The sequence below is a fragment of the Lineus longissimus genome, chromosome 9 (genome assembly GCF_910592395.1).
Source record: "Lineus longissimus chromosome 9, tnLinLong1.2, whole genome shotgun sequence".
NCBI lineage: Eukaryota > Metazoa > Nemertea > Pilidiophora > Heteronemertea > Lineidae > Lineus > Lineus longissimus.
In genome coordinates, this window is record NC_088316.1 from 1355510 (window position 1) to 1377372 (window position 21863).

General features: G+C 41.2%; 2 protein-coding genes across 36 annotated transcripts in view; one reads left to right on the forward strand and one right to left on the reverse strand.

Annotated features, from left to right (window-relative positions):
- Nucleotides 1–202: 202 nt before the first annotated feature.
- LOC135493693 (uncharacterized) lies at nucleotides 203–9611 on the reverse strand. Of its 2 annotated transcripts, XM_064781216.1 has the most exons (17): nucleotides 9400–9611; nucleotides 8756–8926; nucleotides 8416–8546; nucleotides 7985–8014; nucleotides 6782–6870; nucleotides 6221–6320; nucleotides 5851–5894; nucleotides 5517–5594; nucleotides 4966–5162; nucleotides 4573–4744; nucleotides 4013–4118; nucleotides 3562–3661; nucleotides 3326–3365; nucleotides 3059–3110; nucleotides 2526–2709; nucleotides 1842–1965; nucleotides 203–1535 (listed from the first exon to the last, which is right to left on the reverse strand). In XM_064781216.1, the coding sequence occupies exons 1-17, from the start codon at nucleotides 9602–9604 to the stop codon at nucleotides 1349–1351; spliced, it is 2010 nt and encodes a 669-aa protein (XP_064637286.1). In that variant the 5' UTR covers nucleotides 9605–9611; the 3' UTR covers nucleotides 203–1348. The 2 variants fall into 2 exon arrangements, with proteins under 2 accessions (XP_064637286.1, XP_064637287.1); XM_064781217.1 differs by lacking the exon at nucleotides 7985–8014.
- Nucleotides 9612–12835: 3224 nt separating this feature from the next.
- Nucleotides 12836–21863, forward strand: part of LOC135493274 (C-Jun-amino-terminal kinase-interacting protein 4-like) — a 47873-nt gene continuing 38845 nt past the window's right edge. For all 34 annotated transcript variants that reach the window (XM_064780433.1, XM_064780432.1, XM_064780440.1 and 31 more), the window contains exons 1-3: nucleotides 12836–13295; nucleotides 19303–19423; nucleotides 20023–20093. In XM_064780433.1, the coding sequence (XP_064636503.1) occupies nucleotides 12993–13295; nucleotides 19303–19423; nucleotides 20023–20093 (495 nt within the window). In that variant the 5' untranslated portion in view covers nucleotides 12836–12992. The remainder of the gene's footprint in view (nucleotides 13296–19302; nucleotides 19424–20022; nucleotides 20094–21863) is intronic.

Consider the following 21863-nt stretch of genomic DNA (forward strand, 5'->3'; position numbering starts at 1 on the left):
TCTGTACTGGGCGAGAGAATTACGCGGAAATGGGGGCGCGGCCAACTGAGTGGGGGGTCTGAGGTGAGGGTGAAACACCAGCCATGAAGGTGTTAAGGTAAAATTACTTATCTGCTTCAGTGTATTTTGGGACAATCAATTACCTCATGTCACCAGATGCTTCTTTTCACTCCAAGATCACAAACAAGGTCAAGACAATAAGTTCATTTCAAACCACATATTCCTTTTATTTACACTCTTAGAATTAGCATTTACAACATCGCATGTCCCATAAAGGAGCACTATCAACTCCTTACCCAAGGAATAATTACCATCAACAGCTATCAAATTTAGCATTTATAAGAGGAAGAAGTCAGTCTGAAATCCACCTAAAATCAAAAGTCCTCAAAGGGGCCTTGAATATAAACAACAATATATCACAGAATTTAACAAACTTAGTCCCCACGTAAACTACAATTTTACTTTAGGTTTTTGGGACTGTAACATACCCTCAAACAATATGTGGTTTACATCGATGTAAGGTAAGGTAGTACTACAATTAACTCCAGAGGTGTCAAAAATAGCTTGCAATTCGCGTAAATGTACACAGGGGCTATATAGTACCACCTGACCTAACACCAATTATGGTAACAAATTGCTTACATGTACATGTATTTTAACGCCAAGTGGTTATTCACAAAATGTCTTCATTTAACATAAATTAACTACCCTGAAGTGCACCTGAGGTACTCATTTGACCAGATCAACACTCTGTCATATTTTTCTCAAGAAAAGCATCAAAAAACCATTTCAAGTTTTAAAGGAGTTTAAGGGCTCGCAAACATGCAATTTAAATCCCTGTTACTACCTGCAATCATGATTGCACGTGACAAAAATCACTCATTCACGACAGTCATCACAGGTCAATTTGATATCCTGATTACCTCCAAAGGTCCAACAAAAACGATTATCCATTCATAATTGTGAAATTGAAAAATTATGCCCTCTCATACATGGAACCTCCCTCAGCCGACACCTCTGTAAGTAGAACATGCTCTCTATTCAGGACACTGAAATTGGTAATTTCCATTTAATTTAACCTGTGCAATCACGAGACTCCTCTATTTCAAGAAGACCAAATCCCAGTCCCAAGTTCCACAGTACCTTTCAGAACAGAACATTGTGAATTTTTTTTCCTTTTTGGTCAAAAATCCCTGAGGTCAATTTTTCCACCTTGCTTCCAAAGAAGAAAATGCTCGAGTCTGATCTATCAGAGGTATAGAATAAGTGTCCCATTAAAGGCCTTAACAGTAGTAATTACCTAAAACAAATCATATACAAAGTCATCTACAGTGTCTGTGTGAATATACTATAAGTTAATTTCCATTTCGTCTCTGGCTATTTTGACTAAGTTTGGCACACCTTTTACTCTGAAGTCCAAGAACATTTGAGCGACAGCTTTTCCTTGCGGGTCTGTGCGTAACGATGCGATCCCACCACCACCGAGGGCGTTCTTTAACACGAAGTTAAAGCCATCTATACCAGGTAACTCATATCTGAAATAGAAAAGGTTCAAAGGTATTGCCATTCTCCAAGCAGAGCTTAGGATATCCTCCACCAATACACACTACTACTACAGGTGTAACCACTCTCCAAGCAGATTGAAGGATATCCTGTCAACAAAGAGTTACCACTCTCCAAGCAGATCAAAGGATATCCTCTCTGCCAACACAGACTACCATAACAGCATGTCATCACAGGCGCGTGAAAATACCAGAGTTAATCAACCAATGAGCAATGGTTCAGACCACATCAACTGACACACTAAACATGCAGAGTCAGACAATAAAAGCCTCGCTCACCTCTCCACACATTCTTCTGGGTTTTCTCCATCCTCAAAGAGATGCTGGAAAAACCTGGCCACAGTTCGAGGCGTCAGGGCTTGTCTTAAGTATGGCACGTACGATGGATGGCGGGCAAGAATGCCTGCAGGGAGAAAATGAGTTGAATGTCAGGTTCTGCCATCAAAATCTTTACTGGAGGTTCCTTGTACCTGGTACCTACGCCAGGGCAACAAAAGAACTCATCCAAGTAGACACTAGTTTTCGATGGACTCCTTGTAGCTTGTATCTATGCAAGGGCAAACCAAAGGACCCTTAGCAAAGTAGAGAGTAGTTTGCAATAGACTACCCCTCGTCGAAACTGCAGTCACAAGGTCAGGACTTGAAATTGGTGTCTAACTGAAGCGGAATACATAATTTCACTGTTGACAGTGCAACTTTTACAAATTGAAACACAAGTATAAGATGGTTAACCCTCCAAGGGAGTGCCGTGGCACAGTGCAAGAACGTCCGACTTGTGATCGGGAGGCTGTGGGTTCAAGGCACGGCCAGCGCCACTTGGTCCATTTAACTGGCCTGGAACAGAAAGTGTGCGCCGCTGTTTGGTTTTCTACAGGCTGAGAATGACTGTCAAGCACTTGGAGACTGTTGTACTGTATAAAGCACTATATAAGAACTTACACCTAGATTTTTATTTCAACGTACCAATATTAACCGTATTCCCCTTGTCACCACTCCTGGCATAGATGAGCTCTTCTAGTCTGAATGTATAGTCACCTCGGGGAAGACGTTGGGCTGGTGCAGGCACTGGGGCAGCTCGGTCTTGAGACTCACTGACTGCCAGCTCCTCAAGGATCTCTAGGTGATCGTCATTTATACTCAACTCGACCTGTAACAACAGAACCATGCACTGTAAAAAGCCTACTACCTTTATTCAAAAATTTAAGTTGAATTTTTGAAATTTCCTATTGTGTAAGAGACTTGTATGCCCTGATTATAGAGTACAACAATGCCTTTCACATGGATTTACATAAAGACTGATAAATACAAATACACATACTCTAAATGGTAATTTGGCAAATTCGCAGGCATACTCATCAATAACTGCACTACGGCAGGTAGAAATGTTTAATTATCTGTGCCACAAGAAAATATATTGAACATGAGTGACGTAGGCCCAGGTTTTCAGCACACATTTAGGAATCTGAAAATTATAATGGCAAATATCTGATATTTACCTTCACCATGTCTCGTGGAATTAAATATGAGAACAATTTTAGAACTGGGGATCTGAAAGAAAAAAAATTAGTGCAAGAACTAACAACAGGCCCGTTTTTTCAAATCTCCAACAAAAGTGGAAACTGATTTGCTTTTCATTTAATGAATAGACACAGCTCATGGTCTACGGCCCTCAAACGACAATTTTGATGATCTTCGCCAAAAAACTTATTTGTATAATTACGTTGGAACCTCTTTTCACGACAGGAAAGAATAACTTAACTCACACTTTAGGCCTCCCTCCAACAATCGTTGTCAGACCTGGAGCTGTAACAGAATAACATATTCTAATGAATTTTCATGAAGCAAAACGTTCAGCAGGATTGTAGCCAAAACGCACCTTCGGGAAATTTCAGACCGAAGAAAATAGTAGTGAACTGACCACTCCTCGGTGAGGCACACGTTCTAGACAACACCACTCCACGCTATTTTATACCGGACATGAAGAGGAACATGAACTTACCCATGCCTGTGCCAGCAGGAGCAATCTCTCGGGCAAAAAACTCAAGTGCCTTTTTGTTTCTGTGGTGAACTGCTATCCAAACAGCTGATTCTCGTAAGTCCTACAAAAGAGACATTCTCAGTTATTACCTCATGCATAAACTTTAACAAATAGAACATATCTCTTCTGTCATCCTGAAAATAAGATCCTAGCACAACTCGATTCAAATTTCATTGCATTGCATTACAAAATTGTAACAGAACTTTTACTGAATTATAGGCTTTCTATCAAAGACCATAGAGGGCTGTGACATACTAAAGAGTTGTAGGGGACCTTGCATTGAAATTTTAACCAGATATTGCCACCGCCCCATATAACTTAGGTCAAGTAGAACTTGCCTGTTCCAGTCCAAGCTGAATTAGTTGTAAAGCCTGACTTCTAAAAGTCAAGGATTAAAACGCCTTTGACTCACATAGTTGATATGTGCTTGATTTCCATACGTTGACTCGGAACCAATTACTTGAACATTGACATTCATATAATCCTCCATTCCCAACTGTTTAAACATCACTCTGGTCCTGAAAAGAAGGAATGCCAGCGATAAATGAATGGGAACCACTGATATATCAATCCTCATGTGGTTTCTTGCTTTTATTGGTCCATTGAAAATCAATTTTATTGTTTTGAGAATGTTTACAGATTGGTGCCGCCCGACAGGGCAAACTGGCATGACTCTGTAACTGCCTAAGTAAGTGGACCATCTCTCATAGAACTCTGTGACTAACTTTGTAGATGGCAGAGATACCTCCTAGAACTAACTGCCTGAACAGGTAACATTTACAGTAGAACCTCTCTATTAAGGACGCCCTTGGGAGGGACTGACAAGTGCTGTCCTTACTAAAGACGTGTCCTAATTAGAGGGGTCAAATTAAGTGGAAAGAGCCAATTCAGGTCCAGAACCAGTGTCCTTGATGGAGAGGTTGTCCTTAGAGAGGTTTCTGCTGAGGGAGGTTCCTCTGTACCTGAACTTACCTTTTTAAGATAGCCTCCGCTGTCTTCTTACCCTTCATGACTGACTCCGGCCCGCCGACAAGGCAGACAGCTGTTGCCCTGTAACCGTCAGAGTATGTAGCGCATACTTTATAATCCTTGGGGGCAGGATAACCTTTGGCACCGGTCACTTTTACTGCTTGGCCAATACGCCCTGAAAAACCGCAAGGGCAAGGTGTTTAACATTATCTGAATTAGCTTACTAATATTTCCTCTCTTCCTCTTTTAACTACGATTCAGATACTTCTGCATAGAAAGCATGTCTGCTGACTGAAATCACTCAGCAGTTCAAACAATCAAATGTTAGATATAGTCTCCTAAATGCTTCAGGAACACCATTCTAATCCAACTTCGGAAATAAGGATAAAAATTTACCTGGAATCTCTTCAATTTTGACTTGAGTAAAATCACAGACAACATCAGGCAGTAAATAATTAGCAGGGTCTCCTATCTCATAGACGAGCTGCTCTCCGACGGTGGCCGGTGAGACAAGCCCGCCAGTTTTAGGTGGTTTCGTCAAGAGAAAACTGCCGTCCTTTGAGCATTCAACGATCGGGAAACCGATATTATCCCTGCAAACGAGAAGGTGAATCCGGTAAGTAAATGCAATATGCAAGATATGGAGGACCAGAGGTTGTCAGGGGAGAGGAAGAGCATTGGACTCCTGATCAAAAAATCGTGGGTTTGGTTCCCTGTGGACACACTGCTTTGTTCCCTTAATGGTTGAGTTCAAGTGAGAGAGAGCCAACCTCCTTGAATCTCCAGAAAGATGAGGCCAGGATAGTATTAATCACAAAAGCGCCTTGACCAGTGTTCGATACTATGAAAAAGTGCTATAAACGTGATAAATTATCATCATGTTACATCCAAGCGACTTACTACCCATGTTGGTGTGACGGGTCATATGTGCAGTATGCTTCACTTACCAATCTTTGATTTTGAACCAGTCTGTAAATACTCCCCCCGTACTTTGAGCACCACATTCAATAAGATGACCCGCCAAGCTGAAAAATATAATGCATAATCAATTTTTTTACAAAGTTCCTTGATTGTAAACCTAAGAGAACCAAACCTCTATACATGTATATTGGAACTGACAATGTTGTCTTTGATTAAGAGGTGTCCAGGTTACTGAGGTCAAAGTGAATGAAAACAACCAATTTTGACAGAAATTAACATCTTCCATAGCAAAGCCAATATGCCTGCTTTACAGAGGTAACCACTCAGCAAGTTTCTACAGTATTCTTTTTTTGAACTTACCTCCCCGCAGCCAATAAATCATAATTATCCTTCGCCCATTTGAACTGAAACAGAGAAAATAGCTGTCAGTCCTCCAGATCAAGCTGCAAACAGTGAAGCCAATCTCCAAAGCAGTCATAATGTTCAAGTATATTCTCTCCGCCAGTGTTAGCTTCCATGCTGTACTGGTCAGCGTACATTGCCATCGCGCAGTATAATCGGACTGAAAATGGCCACGGTCTCAGATTTAAACTCGCTTGAGGGATAAAATTACGATAAACATATGTTGTTGGTTGAAGACCTGTGAGGGTCAGAAACACTCTCAGATATGATGATGATGATGATGATGATGATGACGATGATGAGTGGTCTGATACAGTACTGGCCTCACCTCATGTATTAATGGTCCCAATGCGACGGCACTATCGGCACATCTTCCTGTGATGACAATGTCCGCACCGAGGTCGAGAGCTCGAGCTATTGGACCAGCACTGCAAGAAAGCGATCGACCCCTGACAACATTTTTTCACAAAGAAATGTTTCCCCAGTAAGTTAAGAACTGTCAAACTCATTGCTGTGATCTTTTGTGCTAATGCTCTCAATCACTACTTCCAGATGGCACCAGATGTTTACATCACAATCGATAGGTCATTGGTCCCAGTCCTTGGTGTTACTCCACACTTTTTCACTCACAGATAGCACTCACGTTAGGGGCTGTGGTGCTGTAGTGGCTCAGGTAGTCAATGGTTCAATCCCTACGGTTAAGACTCTAGGCAAGTCTCTTTGCATTACACGCCTAACTCCACCCAGAAGTCAGAAATGCTCAGGTAAGTCCCCTGATCAAGCAGCTCATCTGAGTTCCACACAAAAAGGTTTCAGAACAGACCAGGATTAAAGTGTGTGATTAAAGTGGCAATTATCATGTTTCGGATACCATCTGTTTTTAACTCACCCCAAGTATGCATTCATGCTATGAACTGTCCTGGGAAAAGCTTCTCCTGACACGAGATCTTTGAAACCCATCTGACTGATTTCCTTTCTCTGAAAATAGGAAGATGAAACCAATATCATTGAAAACCCAACCTCGCGAGTCCCCAGGGTATCCCCAGCAAATCTGGGGATGCATATCTGTGTCCTGGTTTTGGCCGGCAAAGGTTGCTAATTAGGGTTAACAAGTGGGGCATCTGGGCGGTCAAAAGCCCCCTTTCAGTGGAGCTTTCCCTGCAGAAGCCCAACCTACCGCTACATTCATCTTGACTGAAAACAAATCATTCACACCCACGATAAGTGTGACATGCTCCGAGTTTGAAACAAAAACTGCCCGACTTGCAACTTAACATGAACAGATCATACACCAAGCAAGAATTAAAGTCGTCTAATGACAACTTTGATTCAACTGAACTGACCAACATTTTCACATTGACAAACTGGGGTCCTGCACCATTATCTTTGAAATTCACGGTCAAAGGTTCATAAGGTGGAAATAGTGAAGTCATGTTCATTCCAAGTGGAGATCGCCTATAACTTCAAGAGAATTTAAAACATTATTGTAAAGATGGAGGTGGAATATTAATATCTCTATTGTCTACTGGGAACATGCATGTACATGAAGAAGAGAATGACAGGCTAATGAGAGGAAGCACTGGCTAATAGGAATCTAAGTTGAAAGCATGCATACAGAAATTACCAGTAGCTATAGAGCAAGATCTTGGTGAACAAGATAACTACTGAAGCAGTCATTGTCAGTGAGTCTTTTCTTATTTCTTATTACTACTGTAAACTTGCCATAGCATGGTTCGAAGTCTATTGGACAGGTATTTTAGTGTAGGGGCGCCAAGCACACCACTCCACTGAATTCGTGTCAGCTTTCTGACTACTATACAGTCATTTTCAAGATGTCTTTCCTTATTTCTTGTTAATGTAAGCTTGCCCTAGTATGGTTTGAAGGCTCTTGGTCAGTATGGGAGCTCCAAGCACACTACATTGTTATATTGTACCACAGGTACGAACAAATTAATAGAACCTTGCCCAAACACAAAAACAAAATTGCCCGAGATTCCCAAGTAAGTTAGTTAAGAAGAAAACTATGACTGTGTTATTAAGTGCGAGAGATAGATGATACTTTGAATAGGTTCCAACACCTTACTTGTCTTACCATCAAGGCTTCGACCCTTTCCTCATTAATCTAAAAATAAAACACCCAAAAAACTACTGCTGTAAAGCTAAAACAAGAGGCCCAAGGGACATGTGCTCAGCTGAGATATAAAGCTAAAAACGAACAAGAAGCTTACAAACTACCGTGATAGCAAAGAAAATAGAACATTCGTCACCGAACCAAAGATAAACCTAGAAGATAACATTTTAGCATAAACTTTTTAAGGACTGGCACACGTGGCCAAGTGCACAATGCAATATTTGTCAGATGGCATACTTTATTGTGGTTCGTTGTAATCAAGATTTTTTTGGTCAAGCAATACAATTTCTAAAATGTTATCAAGATGGATGGCCCCTACCCTTGCAATTAACATCTCACATAACAAAGGTTTAGATGTAAAGTGATTGGAAACAATATAACGTAAGGCTCACCAATGGCATGATATCATCGCCAGTTACAACTGCTATTTTCATCTCAATCCCCGCATCATTACAGATTTTCTTGATGGCTCGAGCACAGCTGTGAGGATTCACACCTCCGGCATTACTGATTACTCGAATCCCTGAAAGAGATGAGATTGTGATGCCCTTGAATGCGATGAGGAAGAATGGATGCAGGAGCTCAGAGCTATCATACTACTGTAGTGTAAGCCTCCTGTTCAGGCACCAAGCTGTTGAAGACGGACCAAAAAACTACCAGGCTCCCCCAGGGGACATCAGGATGCTGAAGCCAGCCTCCATCGGGATCATACTTCATGTCTGTCTGTACTACCTTTGCTTTTGATATCTTTGATGAAGGGAGCGATGACAACATGGATAAAATCTGGCGCGAAGCCCATCTCCGGCATACGACTTTTCACCGCAGTAAGAAGTGACATGGTAATTTCAGATAGGTAGTCGAAGACGAGATAGTCAACATTGCCTTTCTGTATGAGCTGCGGCGCTGTAAAAGTGAACATGAAATCATTATTCATTAATCAATAAGACGTTAAGAAAGACTAATGTGATATGGCACTGCCTTGACTGACGTATGCTTAGGCCTTTTCGATGTGTTAAGTTAAGTTCACGAGTTTGTCTTCTTCATTATGTTGAAACCACCAGGACTGTGTAGTATCCTAGTCTTGTCAAAGATGTTGAGAAATCTTGAAAATCACTCTCTAATTAACAATTGCGTATTCAATGAATTATCATGTTTTTGTCGGTTTGACAATGACAGTTGGGAGCTGCCTTGACGGTAGGTCATTATCGCTGTAAGAATGCCTGTCATTTCTTGCACTAAAGAGACATCATGTCTGACCGCTGAAAATGATGAAATTAATGACTGACCATGAAATTTCAAGAATTTGCAAAATGTAGGCCCAAACAACAAACACTAGGCCCTAATTACACTTAGGCCTAACAGAAGAATTTGCATACCAGCCACAGCAGTGTCTCCCCAAAAAGCGCTGGCACAACCGATTCGGACCTTCTTATCAGACGAAACATTATTGCTATAGCTTCTTCTCAACATAAAGTATGATGCTGCATGACATTTTTGGAAATCTGAATTTAGGAAACAGGTATATTTTGATGTTTTTAAGCCTCTTAAGGGCACTTTCGATCTCACAAAAGCAGCCGCCATAGTTGAGGGGTCAAGGCCGTTCGCACTATGGGTATTACTAAATTTCAGCTTGGCCAGGCAACCGGACAACTTTTAGTTCTATCAATTTTAGGATAGGTGGCAGCATTGCATGGGCCACTTTTGGTCTCATTGGGGATTTTTGTATTCATGCGCGGCCAACCCACAGTTCCTACAAAATCATTGATTTCTTGGTCCTCACAGTATACCAGTGTTGATTTAGCAGTTGTTTTGGCAAAGATATGTTTTCTGGAGTTTCTGAAATCCAGGGCGCTACTCAATAGGCGGCTAACAAGAAACTACGCATTTTACTGTTGTTGCCGACGTATGTGTACACTGAACTTGGAATGTGCGTCGGCCCCGTGCTGAAATGCCATCCAGTGCCAGTTGGTGCGTTTTTTGCTGATTTGTGCAAAATTCAACATCAATGGTTGACCCCTCAATTTTTTTTTGTGTAGCGTAAACAACTGTCTTTCATGGGAGAATGATCACTGTAAGAATTATTCAGGAAAAAATGTATAATATTTGGGGTTTTCCGTGATTGTCCGGCCCAATTGGCAATATTGCAATTTGGGGGATGGTGAACAGAGCTAGGAGCAAATGCGACGCTTATGATTTATTTGAAGAAATAAAAATGCCCGATTTAACATCCTGCAGAATCAGAGGAATCGGTCGTTTCCAGTGATATAGGGCACAAATGGGTTGTCCTCATGCAATCACTATGGAAACGCATTTTAACACCTTCAGCGCCGAACCACGTAGATCTACGTGGGCCAACCCCCCCCCCCCCCCTTTGAGCTGGTTATCGGAGTCTCGTCGAGTTCATGAAAGAACTACGCCATCGCCATCTTCAGGGCAAGGGAGGAACTGAAAATACCGTGAAAATACCGTTCGGTCTTTCCAGTTCCTACGTTGCCCTGAAGATGGCGATGGCGTAGTTCAAAACTTAAATGACTTCATGAAAGAACTACGCCATCGCCATCTTCAGGGCAAGGGAAGAACTGAAAATACCGTGAAAATACCGTTCGGTCTTTCCAGTTCCTACGTTGCCCTGAAGATGGCGATGGCGTAGTTCAAAACTTAAATGTTATCTTTTTGGAACAGACTCAGAATTGGAAAAACAGATAAATGGGCTTATATCTTTTATAACATAACTAGGGAGCATTTAGACAAGGGTTATTTAAACCAAGGCTGGTGTAAAAGTGTGAAAACTGTTCTAGACGGCTGTGGCCTCACTCAAATTTGGTATACTCCCGAGGTTTTGTCCCTACGAGAACTGAAAATTGTAGTTGAACAGATAATGAGAGACCAGTGTGAACAACTATGGAGAAACGAGGTAAATAACGATTTCAGATGTATAATTTATAGAATGTTTAAACAAAACCTGAATATGGAGCCCTATGTTAAAAAATTACCATTATATCAAACGGTCAGTATTTGTAAATTTCGTACTGGATCTATAAAATTCCCAGAAACAGTAACCAGAATGTATAGAAATGAAACTGCAGAAAATATTTGTGGTCTTTGTGACCAGGTTTGTGTAAGAGACGAACTTCATTATTTTATTACGTGTCCGTATTTCCGTCACATGCGAGTAAGGTTGTTTCCAAACTTAAAAGAATTACCTCAGGTTTTTTATCATGAATTTTTCCATCGCATTATGACTAAATGTTCCCGGGTAAACTTAGACAATATTCATAGTTTTTGTAAAGAATTCATCAGCTTGGTCCACCATATGTAAATGTTAAATCATGTAACCTCTTATACCCGAAAGGGTTTTTTGGAGAGAAATAAATGCCCGGAAGATGGCGATGGCGTATTTCTTTCATGAATAGTAGAAGTAAAACTGGATACCGTCACTGTAGTTTAGGTCTCATTAGGGAGTTTTTTTTGTTATTCATGCGCGGCCAACCCCTAACCGTAGTTCCTAAAGTCATTGATTTCTCGGTCCTTACAGTATGTCAGCGTTGATTCAGCAGTTGTTTTGGCAAAGACATGTTTTTTTGGAGTTTCTGAAACCTAGAGCGCTATTCAATAGGCGACTAACAAGAAACTACGCATTTATACTGTTGTTGCCGACGTATGTGTACACTGAACTTGGGATGTGCGTCGGCCCCGTGTTGAAATGCCGTCCAGTGCCAGTTGGTGCGTTTTTCGCTGATTTGTGCAAAATTCAACATATCTCAAAAGTTCAATGGTTGACCCTCGATTTTTTTTTGATTTTTGTATAGCGTAAGCAACTGTCTTTCATGGGAGAATGGTCTCTGTAAGAATTATTCAGGAAGAAATGTATAATATTTGGGGTTTTTCGTGATTGTCCGGCCCAATTGGCAATATTGCCATTTGGGATGGTGAACAGAGCTAGGAGCAAATGCGACGCTTATGATTTATTTAAAGAAATAAAATGCCCGATTTAACATCCTGCAGAATCAGGGGAATCGGGCGTTTCCAGTGATATACGACACAAATGGGTTGTCCTCATGCATTCACTTTGGAAACGCATTTTAAAATAGATGTTACGTCCTGTTAATGGGGCACGTCATCATCGCGTACATTTGGGAAAAACTCCCTAACGAGACCTTACAACAATGTCCATCGGTCCCTATTGTTGGGCTGTTGTGTTGCTCCACCGACGCGCGTTCTAGGCTTCATCAGGGTGGCTGGGGTTGACTTTCATCTGTCTTGTTCGAAGTTCACAGTTTGAATGACATCATGACTCGGGGGGGGGGGGGGGTGGTTTCTCAATGACGTTGTGACGTTATAGACTTTGTTGCGACTCTGTTGTTGAAACATTCTGTTGTAGTCAAGCAGGTGGGCTGTCCAAATGGCACATGTTGAGGAGTACAGGATCTTTCATGAAGTCATTTAAAGTTTTGAACTACGCCCTCGCCATCTTCAGGGCAACGTAGGAACTGGAAAGAACGAACGGTATTTTCACGGTATTTTCAGTTCCTACCTTGCCCTGAAGATGGCGATGGCGTAGTTCTTTCATGAAGTCCATGAGATTCCGATAACCAGCTCAAAGAGGGGGATTTGGGCCACGTAGATCCGTGGTTCGGCGCTGAAGGTGTTAAAATAGATGTTACGTCCTGTTAATGGGGCACGTCATCATCGCGTACATTCGGGAAAAACTCCCTAACGAGACCATAATGAACGGAATTCCACGCCGTGACGTCATTTGCGCTGACGAACGGCCATGTTTGATTTTCCCCATAAAATTGGTGGACATCGGAACTTCAGGGAAATTGCTGAAGATCGTGAAGACACAGGAGTAATTTTCCACCGTATTTCTCTCAATTTTAGGCGATCTAAGCCATCTTTTTGGCCCAAAACTGCACCAGAAGCTGTGTAGTAATGCCACCTTAGCCCAGGAATAACAGGATAAGCGATCATGGCGACGGAATTGGGTGAAACGGTGTACGGAACTCACGAGTCTGACACCCATGTCATGTCGGAAAGGGTTCAGAGTTTGGCAAGCAGTATTTACAAGGAGTTTGAACGGATGATTAAAAAATATGATGAGGACGTCGTAAAAGAATTGATGCCCCTGGTTGTGGGGATTTTAGAAAGTTTAGACACGTCCTTTTCGGACAAACAAGAAAACGATGTGGAATTAGAACTTTTAAGGGATGATAATGAACAATTATTGACGCAGTATGAACGAGAGAAACAGCTACGGAAAGGAGCAGAACAGGTTTGTTTCCATTCCATGATGACCTTTATCGGGATGGTCTGTAATTGTATGGATCAGTTTCACCGATAGAACTTAACGTTAAATACTGAATTTGGTCACATTGCAGGAATAATGATACTTTTTACGGAGAACAGTTTGTAGCAATGGCCAACGATGACAAATAATTATGACGTAGTCGTAGAACAGATGGAAGCCATAGCGACGTGTTGATGGATCTGATGCTGAAATTCACATTTCCTGGGTTAAGAGGTGCGCCTCTTACTGTTGACAAATGATCTGACCAGCAGATCACAGATTACTGACATCGAAATGTTGCTAGTAAGAGTAGAGGTCCCCTTCATCGTAGAGTGAACTTCAGCAATACAACAGCTTCATCTATTCCATGTCATGATTTTCCATTCTCAATACACAAGGTCAGGCCATACCCCTATAACAAGCATAGGCTTGTTTTCAGGTGGAAATGTGTCTTGCTTGTCATAGCAGACAGAATTCCACGCCTCCTTCGACTTGAGGGTTGTTGACAAACAAAGACCCAGCGCCCAGACAGGAGAATGGTTGTCAACAGCTAAAGAGTATGGTCTAAACTTGGGTATTGAAGAAGTCTTCTTGACTGTTGCCTGTCTCCCTGAAAGCCATGCTGGTTCATCCAGAGACACAATCCTGTCTTCCATCGGGCCCTATTGCATGGCAGCCAGCAGTGTCTTAAACCCAAGCTATGATGCCCCTTTGACATTCTCTCAATTTGTTGTTAGGTTAACAATATTGTTCTCGTTAAGTTTTTTAAAGGGTTTAAAAATCACTAATAAACTAGGGATAAGATTACAGTGGCTTTGCGCTAATAATAGGATATAATTCTTCATTTTTTTCTTTCTTGTTCTAATCAGATATACATGTACATGTACATGTATAATGAAGGAGATAATCATAAATTCAGTCATAAAAAGGGGATTTTCTACATAATGTGTTGATTTATTTGTATTCATCATGTGTTGTTGGGATGCGTTTTGCTTAGTAGGCCACAGTAGAATGAGCTCTAGACTTTGTATGCATTGCAATTTAGGACCAATATGCCTACCATTCAAATACCAATTTGAATTAAAATCTTCTTCTTGACTGGCTTTCTAGCAATATAGGCCTACATCTTCTTTAGATATCTGCCCCTTGCATGCCTTGGCATTCTGAAAATACCAATTTCACAACATATCCTGACTTTGTCTAAGATGGGTGACTTATTTCATGACGAGCGAAAGACAAGATTTTATGATTTCAGTTTGAGGATGGACAGAATTATGACCTGTCACTTTTCTTTGTATTAATTGACCTTTTTGGGTGATTGACATTTCCTGCCATATTATAAGGTACATGTGTGTATGTATCGGCAGTAAATAACTGGTGATGTACTGCTTCATGTATGTATTGTACTCCTGTTGAATTTGGTGAACCCTCTGAACAATGAGAAGGTCACTGTCTCACACTCATTGAGTCATACTTCTAGCAAGACCTTTGGTAGCGCACTTCAAACATTCAATGTCCATAATATTGTTTGTATTGCCTCATTTCGATATTAGGAAGTGGCGACCCCCATTATCTTGTCCAGAAACTAGGGCAAGGTGCCAAATTTCATGTGACTTTGATTTTAACGTGATACTGAATGATTCATCATACATTTCATTTTATTGATCAACATATCCGTTGAAAAGTTTGAAATATTTACGTGATTTGATTACGTGACTGTTTTATGAATGTTTTTTTATCTTGTTTGTCGGTGTCGCAAAAAGTAATCACTGTGAAGAGCAGTGAGGTTGTGAAACCAACACTGAAAAATGTGCTTTGTCATTTATGTTAAATCCATGGTATGACTTACAACTAGCAATCTAATAAATCATGTTGAATGAATTGGGACACAGCTACTGCAGTCAATAATTGAATCAAATGATGTGGTGTAGTATAGAACACTGAGTGTATATTGCAGTCACATAAAAGTTCACACACTGTAAATCGAGTACAGCAATAGGTCATCAACATGCATTGCATTGAACAGAGTCCAATGGTTTCCTGTAATCATTTCTGACACAACAACCACAATTATAAGTCTTGAGAATGAGATGTATACATGTACATTAGAGGTAGATAGAATACCTGAATGTATGGGGAGATAGAATGGTGGTATGACACATACAAGTACTGTACACTGGCATTTAGTGGCGCTGTACTAATGTTCTGTACTTTTTTAAAACAAACTGGAAAACAACATTGACAAGAATAAAAGCTGAGGAAATGCTTGCTTGTCCATCATAATTTTGATTATCTGGTGCAACTGTCTGCCACTTTGCCACTCGAATCTCTTGACTCCAGCCCTAGTGATAATGACATCTCCGTTAGGTGTCTGTTCCTCAGCCAGACAGTTGTCTATAGTCTACATTAGTCCTTAGAGATATTTCAGATAAACATCGTGTACTTAGGAGGAAGCCATGGAAATTTAGAATATCAGTATTTGTTGGTCACATGACCTGGTACACTTCACAACTTCAGTACTGGTATCCCTTGACTTCAGCCCCCCATGATCATGTTGACTGGATGTACTACAAGTCAATAATGAGGTATTTCAGAAAAACCTTTTAAAATTGATCAGTCGCCAGCTGTTATTCAGACTATTGGTCGTCCAAGGATCGAATGTCGCCTTGTGCCACGTGTGTCTCGATTCCAAATGGTTTTTATCGGTCCATGATCGTCCATCTGTGGTCGAGATCACAACATTCAATCATATAGATGAAAGAATGCAACAGTACAAATACGTTGTACATTGCAGATGGGTTGTGGATGTTTTTTGGGTCAAGCTGTGATATTGAGCCCTCCACACCTCCTCGGTGTCCTTCATGGCTGTTGCGGGCATTTGCAATCTGCATTTAAAAATTAAATTCTAAGGGATGCAAATCTCTTGAAACTGCCGAGCTATCGGGGCTGCTACTACATGTAGGCCTCTAGTGCCTAAAAGCACCTTGAATGCATGAACTAAGATAATAATTTCAGAATCGCCTTGGGTATGCTGTCTTTATCAGATTGTTATTGAAATTGAACCCTGGCTGCTAAACAATAGGTTCGATCAATACTATGTTTCAGTTTGCTTGGTAGAATTTACTCAACTGTCATATGCAGGCCTGGAATATACATTGTGTTGTATACAAATATACAATGTACAATGTATGAATTATGAAACATTATGAAAAGCTTGATGACTTGCACATACTTTTGACCACTAAGGTTTTCGACATAGTGACTCTGTCTCCCCTACGATCCAAGGTTGATCTGTTTGAATCAGAATTTGAAGTAGATTAGGGTGTGATCTGCCCCTTTAGAGCTGGACCGGCTGAAAATCAAGTAATTTCTTGACATCAGCTATAACTGCATACATAAATTTTGTTTGTCTGTGCATCCGATAATCTGAGTCGGTACATTGTAATATACGTACATGTACAAATGCACACTGTATGTACATGCGTCTGCATTTATCTGCATCTCTTCAACAGTCTGCCTTCCTGCAGAAGGCTGCATTGATTAGCCGTTTGTTGGTTAGCAACTGTTTCTATTGGCATCGCCGTGGCGACGCTAAAATTAGTAAAACACTATGTAAACAAATTTCGATTGAAACGGGCGTTCTCTGAAGGAGTTGTTGCATCTTGAGGGTCCTTCGGAACAGGAAATTTGGCGATGATGCACCAGAGGAAGGACAGATTATTCATTTGCAAACTCAACCCTCTATCATAAGAATCACAGCAAAAAATAGGCTCCCCTCGCATTCAATGACCAAGCCACTCTGCTACCGTCGTGTACTCTATCATCCAATGAGACAAATGCTATGGCTATAGCGGATCAGTTATAATGCTGATGACTCATCGATGGTACGGGAATATTGATCATTGGCCTCCTTGCAGGCCAGCGTCGACTGTATTCCATGCTCTCAGACGATCTATTGCGTTTTGTGGACCGTGTCTCATTTGGTGATAGACATGATATGATTGAATGGTCCAGGAGAAGGCTGTTCCCCTCTTTCCTTATGCCACATGCTACTGGTTTGTGCATCTTGGATCCCTTTCAGGGTGTCCTAAAAAAGACCAATCCCATGAATTGCTAGAAGGGATGGACTATCAGTTCTGATGACTGACTCGTCAATGGTATTGTCTACTGTCGTCTTGGGAGGCTAGTGTCAACATTATAATCCCACTGAGATGATTTATCACATTTTTGGGGGGCGTTGTCTCATTCAGTGGATGGAATGAGGAAGTGGCTTATCAAATCCGCTAGGGAGAGCTGTCACTTGTGTACATTTCATGACTGCCTTATCTTATTAGCTTATTAGCGTACAGTACACATGGTGCAGCAACAATTGGATTACCTTATTGCCACAGTGAGTGGTTAGCTTTGGTTGATATGACATTTTGCCCCCGTCCTTTTGCTGGCTTACCAATCTCCTTACGAAGTGATGCTGGACAAGAGTATTTGTATCGAAGATGTAGCCATTAGTCATGTTAGTGTATCAGCGTACATGTACAGTACAGTAACAATTGGATTATCTTATTGCCACAGTAAGTGTTAGCGGTGACATGACATTTTGCTCCTCCCTCCTCCTGCTGCCGCTGAAGGCAACCCAATCTGTTTACGAAATGAGGCTAGTATTTGTATCGAGATGTATCAGTTAGAGCAGTCGTTGTATGTGGTCTGGTGCCGTTCCCATGTTTTGGATGAATCATGGTCTGAATCAACGGCAGTGGAGAATCGGTTGCCTGAAGTTGGGGGTCTGGATGTCACCAGCTGTGACTAATTTGATCTGTCTATTGGATTTCACCAGGTGAAGATAGGGGGTGCTATTGCCCCCCTCCCCTTGCATGTAAATTACTGTACTATTACTGGCAAGAAGAACAAGTATATTGCAGCATTCTGAATAGAAGGTGATTATTTTTACGTCAAGACTCACACTGGGGGAGGAAGGGGAAGGACTGTTACACAGGGATGGATTGATAAGTCCAGAAAGCAGGGGTACCTCTGTGAAGGCTTTACCAGTGACTAGTGGTCAGAGCAAAATATCAGAGACCAAAACTCGCAACGTGCCACATAATTCTGAACATCTTGGTACTTCTGATTCTCAAACTCGGCTAAAAAATCTGTGGAAAAGAAAATTCAGTGATGAATTGGTTGAAAAACCACGTTTGAAATTTGATGGCCAATAACTTAGATATAGTATTCATTGCAGGGAGTATCCTGTACATGATTCATTGCATCATCCAATCCAATCTCTCTGCTTACTGCAGCAGCCAAGAAACCGACACTAGTATCAAAGATGGGTTGCCATTAGCAACTGTCTCTCTGGGCGATTGCTTCATCAGTGATCTGTAAAGTGATTGATTTCTTTAATTATCTTAGTACGCCATGCAATAATATCCAATCATGCCACATTTCATAATAATATTACAGATGTTTATTAGAATGTACCGTGCTCGTAGCCTCGGTAAAAAACTGTTATCGACGTAGGTTCCTTGTTGCATGTACGTGGCACACAGTACATGTAGATCGATGTATAGTTCACATTCTGCTGCTATCATAAATGTACAATGTTCATTACATGTAGGCCTATATGCTAAATATAGGAATAGGCTGAATATTTTATTGAAAACACCTGGACGTGTAGGCCTATTTGATTTCATTTACTTACAAAATGTATTGATAAACAGTAAAGTATTGGTTTTAACCGTCCAATATCTCTGAGAATACAGTGGCTGAGGGCTGAGCCAGGGCACTTGTGGCCCTGACTGCTGTAATATAAGGCTGTTACCCTTAAAGAGAAATTCACCTCAGACATTTCTTGGGTCAAGATATTCTGTCTTGTTCATGTCAATGGAAGATATCAATACCCTCATCTGATTTCATCTTCATTTATAGTCCTGATTTCAAAATCTCTCTGTCTTGGCTTTTGAGTGATCTTCTCATTTCCGTGTCATCTTTCTCGTTTCAGAAATTATTAGAAATTGAAGATGCCATAGAGGAGGAGAAAAAAGATTTATTGGGCAAAACGGAGAGTTTAGAGTCGATAGTGCGCATGCTCGAACTGAAGGGGAAAAATGCTCAAGATCACGGTAAGGGTAGGAGGAGTTGAGCCCAGTGGGTATAGGACTGGCGGTCATTGTCTTCCAGGCAGTAGTGCCCCAGGAAAGGGTTTCTCAAAAATGTCAACTTTTGATTTAGCTTCCTGATTGCATTCCACTCTTTAGAAATCGAGAAAAGTATAACCAGATTAGACTAGAGCAATTGCGTGCAACCAATATAGAATTCATTCCTCCAGTCCAAGGCAGAAAAATCTGCCTAGTTTCAGGACTGGCTCAAACCAATTGAGAACTTTATTGAAGGATTTCACTCAGTTTATTCATTTGGAACGTGTCGTAACTGGTTTTTGGGAAACATCAATTTTGTGTCCTGACGAAAAACGTAGTCATGCTATTGCATATTAAGTTGATACTTTTCGTATCGATTCGATGTCGTTTTCACCAGGGGGATTTTTAGTGTGCCGAAGTAATCCAAACAAGCTTACATGAAATCAACCACTTTGCTTCAACACCTTCACTTCACATTATTTACGCTTCTACAGTCCAAAGTGTGTAGGGTTGTGTGGGAAATATTATTTCATTTCTACACAACTTTTAACTAACCTTTTACTTATACCTGTTCCTTCCCACAGTGAACCGTCTCGAAGAAAAAGAATCAGAAATGAAGAAAGAATATAACAAACTCCATGAACGATACACAGAGGTAAGCTGCACATGCTGAGAGTGAATTGGTTGTGAGGTTGGTAGAGAGGGGCGAGAGTTTCAACTCGAAAGAATTCCAAAATTCAGACACGTTGGCCTAATCAACTCAACCAGAACAGGAAAAAAGCATTTGATTAGTTTCTATTCCGCTGGTAGTGGTTGTCTAGTGAGCCAGATTGATTTGCAGTTGTAAAAACTGTGAACCTGGAAGCTATGAGCAATGAGCAATGCGTCTGCCTGGGTGTTGAAATAGAAATACTGCACAGAAACAGTGAAAAAATGCATTGATTTGCATCTGTTGGAAAAATAGAACCTTAAAGCTGACGGGTCAAATATACATTCCCGAGTAAGGCTAAAGCCAAGCTTTCTGTTTTGTTCATGATGTGCATTTGGATCTTCCACTGAATATACCCATTACCCCCAGTGCACGAATCGAAAGCGAGGCTTTCTCTGCAGACACCGTAGGGTACACATCAAGTGAGATTGTCCAAACATCGGTGAACATATCAAGATGAAAAAGTTGATCCTTCCAGATAGTAGTGGTGGACCAGTCCAGATTTGTGCAAGGATTTGCATATTCTGGAAATTTCGGAAAAAATCTCCATTCAACTAAGGGTTAAACTTCTCAGAATCTTCAAAGTCGAAAACTGGCCACCTGATGATTGAGACGAGGTTTATTCCCCGTTAATGTGGCCGGCAGGTGTCGGAAATTACTGCATCTCCCAATGCCCAGCGTGTTATCTCTACAACACAGACTCGCTGATTCAGTGTTCAAGAAAAAGTGTAACTTTTGCACCAATCTGGTAGTCACTTCTATCTGCAGAACTGACTCTCAGTGCAACATTTCCCTCAACCGGTGGTGGAGTCAGATTAATTGAACATTCATGCAGTCTCATTGCTCTCTGCTTCAAGGTTGAAAAAAGGCCCTCTGCATGCTTCCCGAAATTGGTGGCTTGCATTGGAACTAACTTTTTCCCCCTTGTCCGTCATTAAAGGCATTCAAGTGTGTTGGTCAACCATGACTATCTCCTTTGTCCCTCCACCAGAAGGCGTAGTTTCCCCTTATGACATCACTATTTTGGACACTCGGCGCCCCATTTCTGGAAAGGTGTAAACTTTAGCACCAATGAGGTTTAGTCTCTGGGCTCCTACTATAAATATGTGGTCGAGGGTACAGTTGATTAGTTACTCACAGGCCTAATTAACCTGGCTTAATCATGTTTGATTGCACAATCAATCAATGCCTATTGGCAGCTGTTTATTAGATGAAGGCTGCATTTGTATAGAGTGACAACAAACAATGGTTTCATGGTCATGAACCCTTTGTGATGTTATGGTTCGCCGGCCTGTCTGTCCACTGTGTAGCTCTATGTAAACCTACCCTCAGATCAAATAAGCGCCCGGAAATGAACGATCTGTCTGCTAGTTATAGTCGCTGCTGTATGAGACAAAAAATCTCTGGTGTACGCCTACGGGTAAAACCGATAATCACTGCAGCTGAGCTAAACTTGCAGATAATCTGAACTACACTAACTGCTTGCTTTGCTACAGAAGTTTGAAGCGTATCTTTGGTCTATAACACATCAATATGTTGGCGCTTCCGCCTCACTGCCTGTCTGATCTCTTGGCTAACGAGCTGTTGCTAATTCATGATATTGGAGATGATACAGACTTGAGGGGTGTATTGAGTGAACTTTCACATGATTAGCAATGAAGCATGGTTCCTTCTTCAGTGTTTGCTCTGCACTTGGAGGCATTATTCTCCATGGTG

What these genes read in the sequence shown, in the direction of transcription:
- LOC135493693 (XM_064781216.1), bottom strand. Translation starts at nt 9,604, where the DNA reads ATGGCGGCTGCTTTTGTGAGATCGAAAGTGCCCTTAAGAGGCTTAAAA. An exon ending in TGGTTCAAAATCAAAGATTG is followed by an intron (nt 5,163 to 5,516) that starts GTAAGTGAAGCA and finishes TCTCGTTTGCAG; the next exon opens with GGATAATATCGGTTTCCCGA. An exon ending in TTCCACGAGACATGGTGAAG is followed by an intron (nt 2,710 to 3,058) that starts GTAAATATCAGA and finishes CTGTTGTTACAG; the next exon opens with GTCGAGTTGAGTATAAATGA.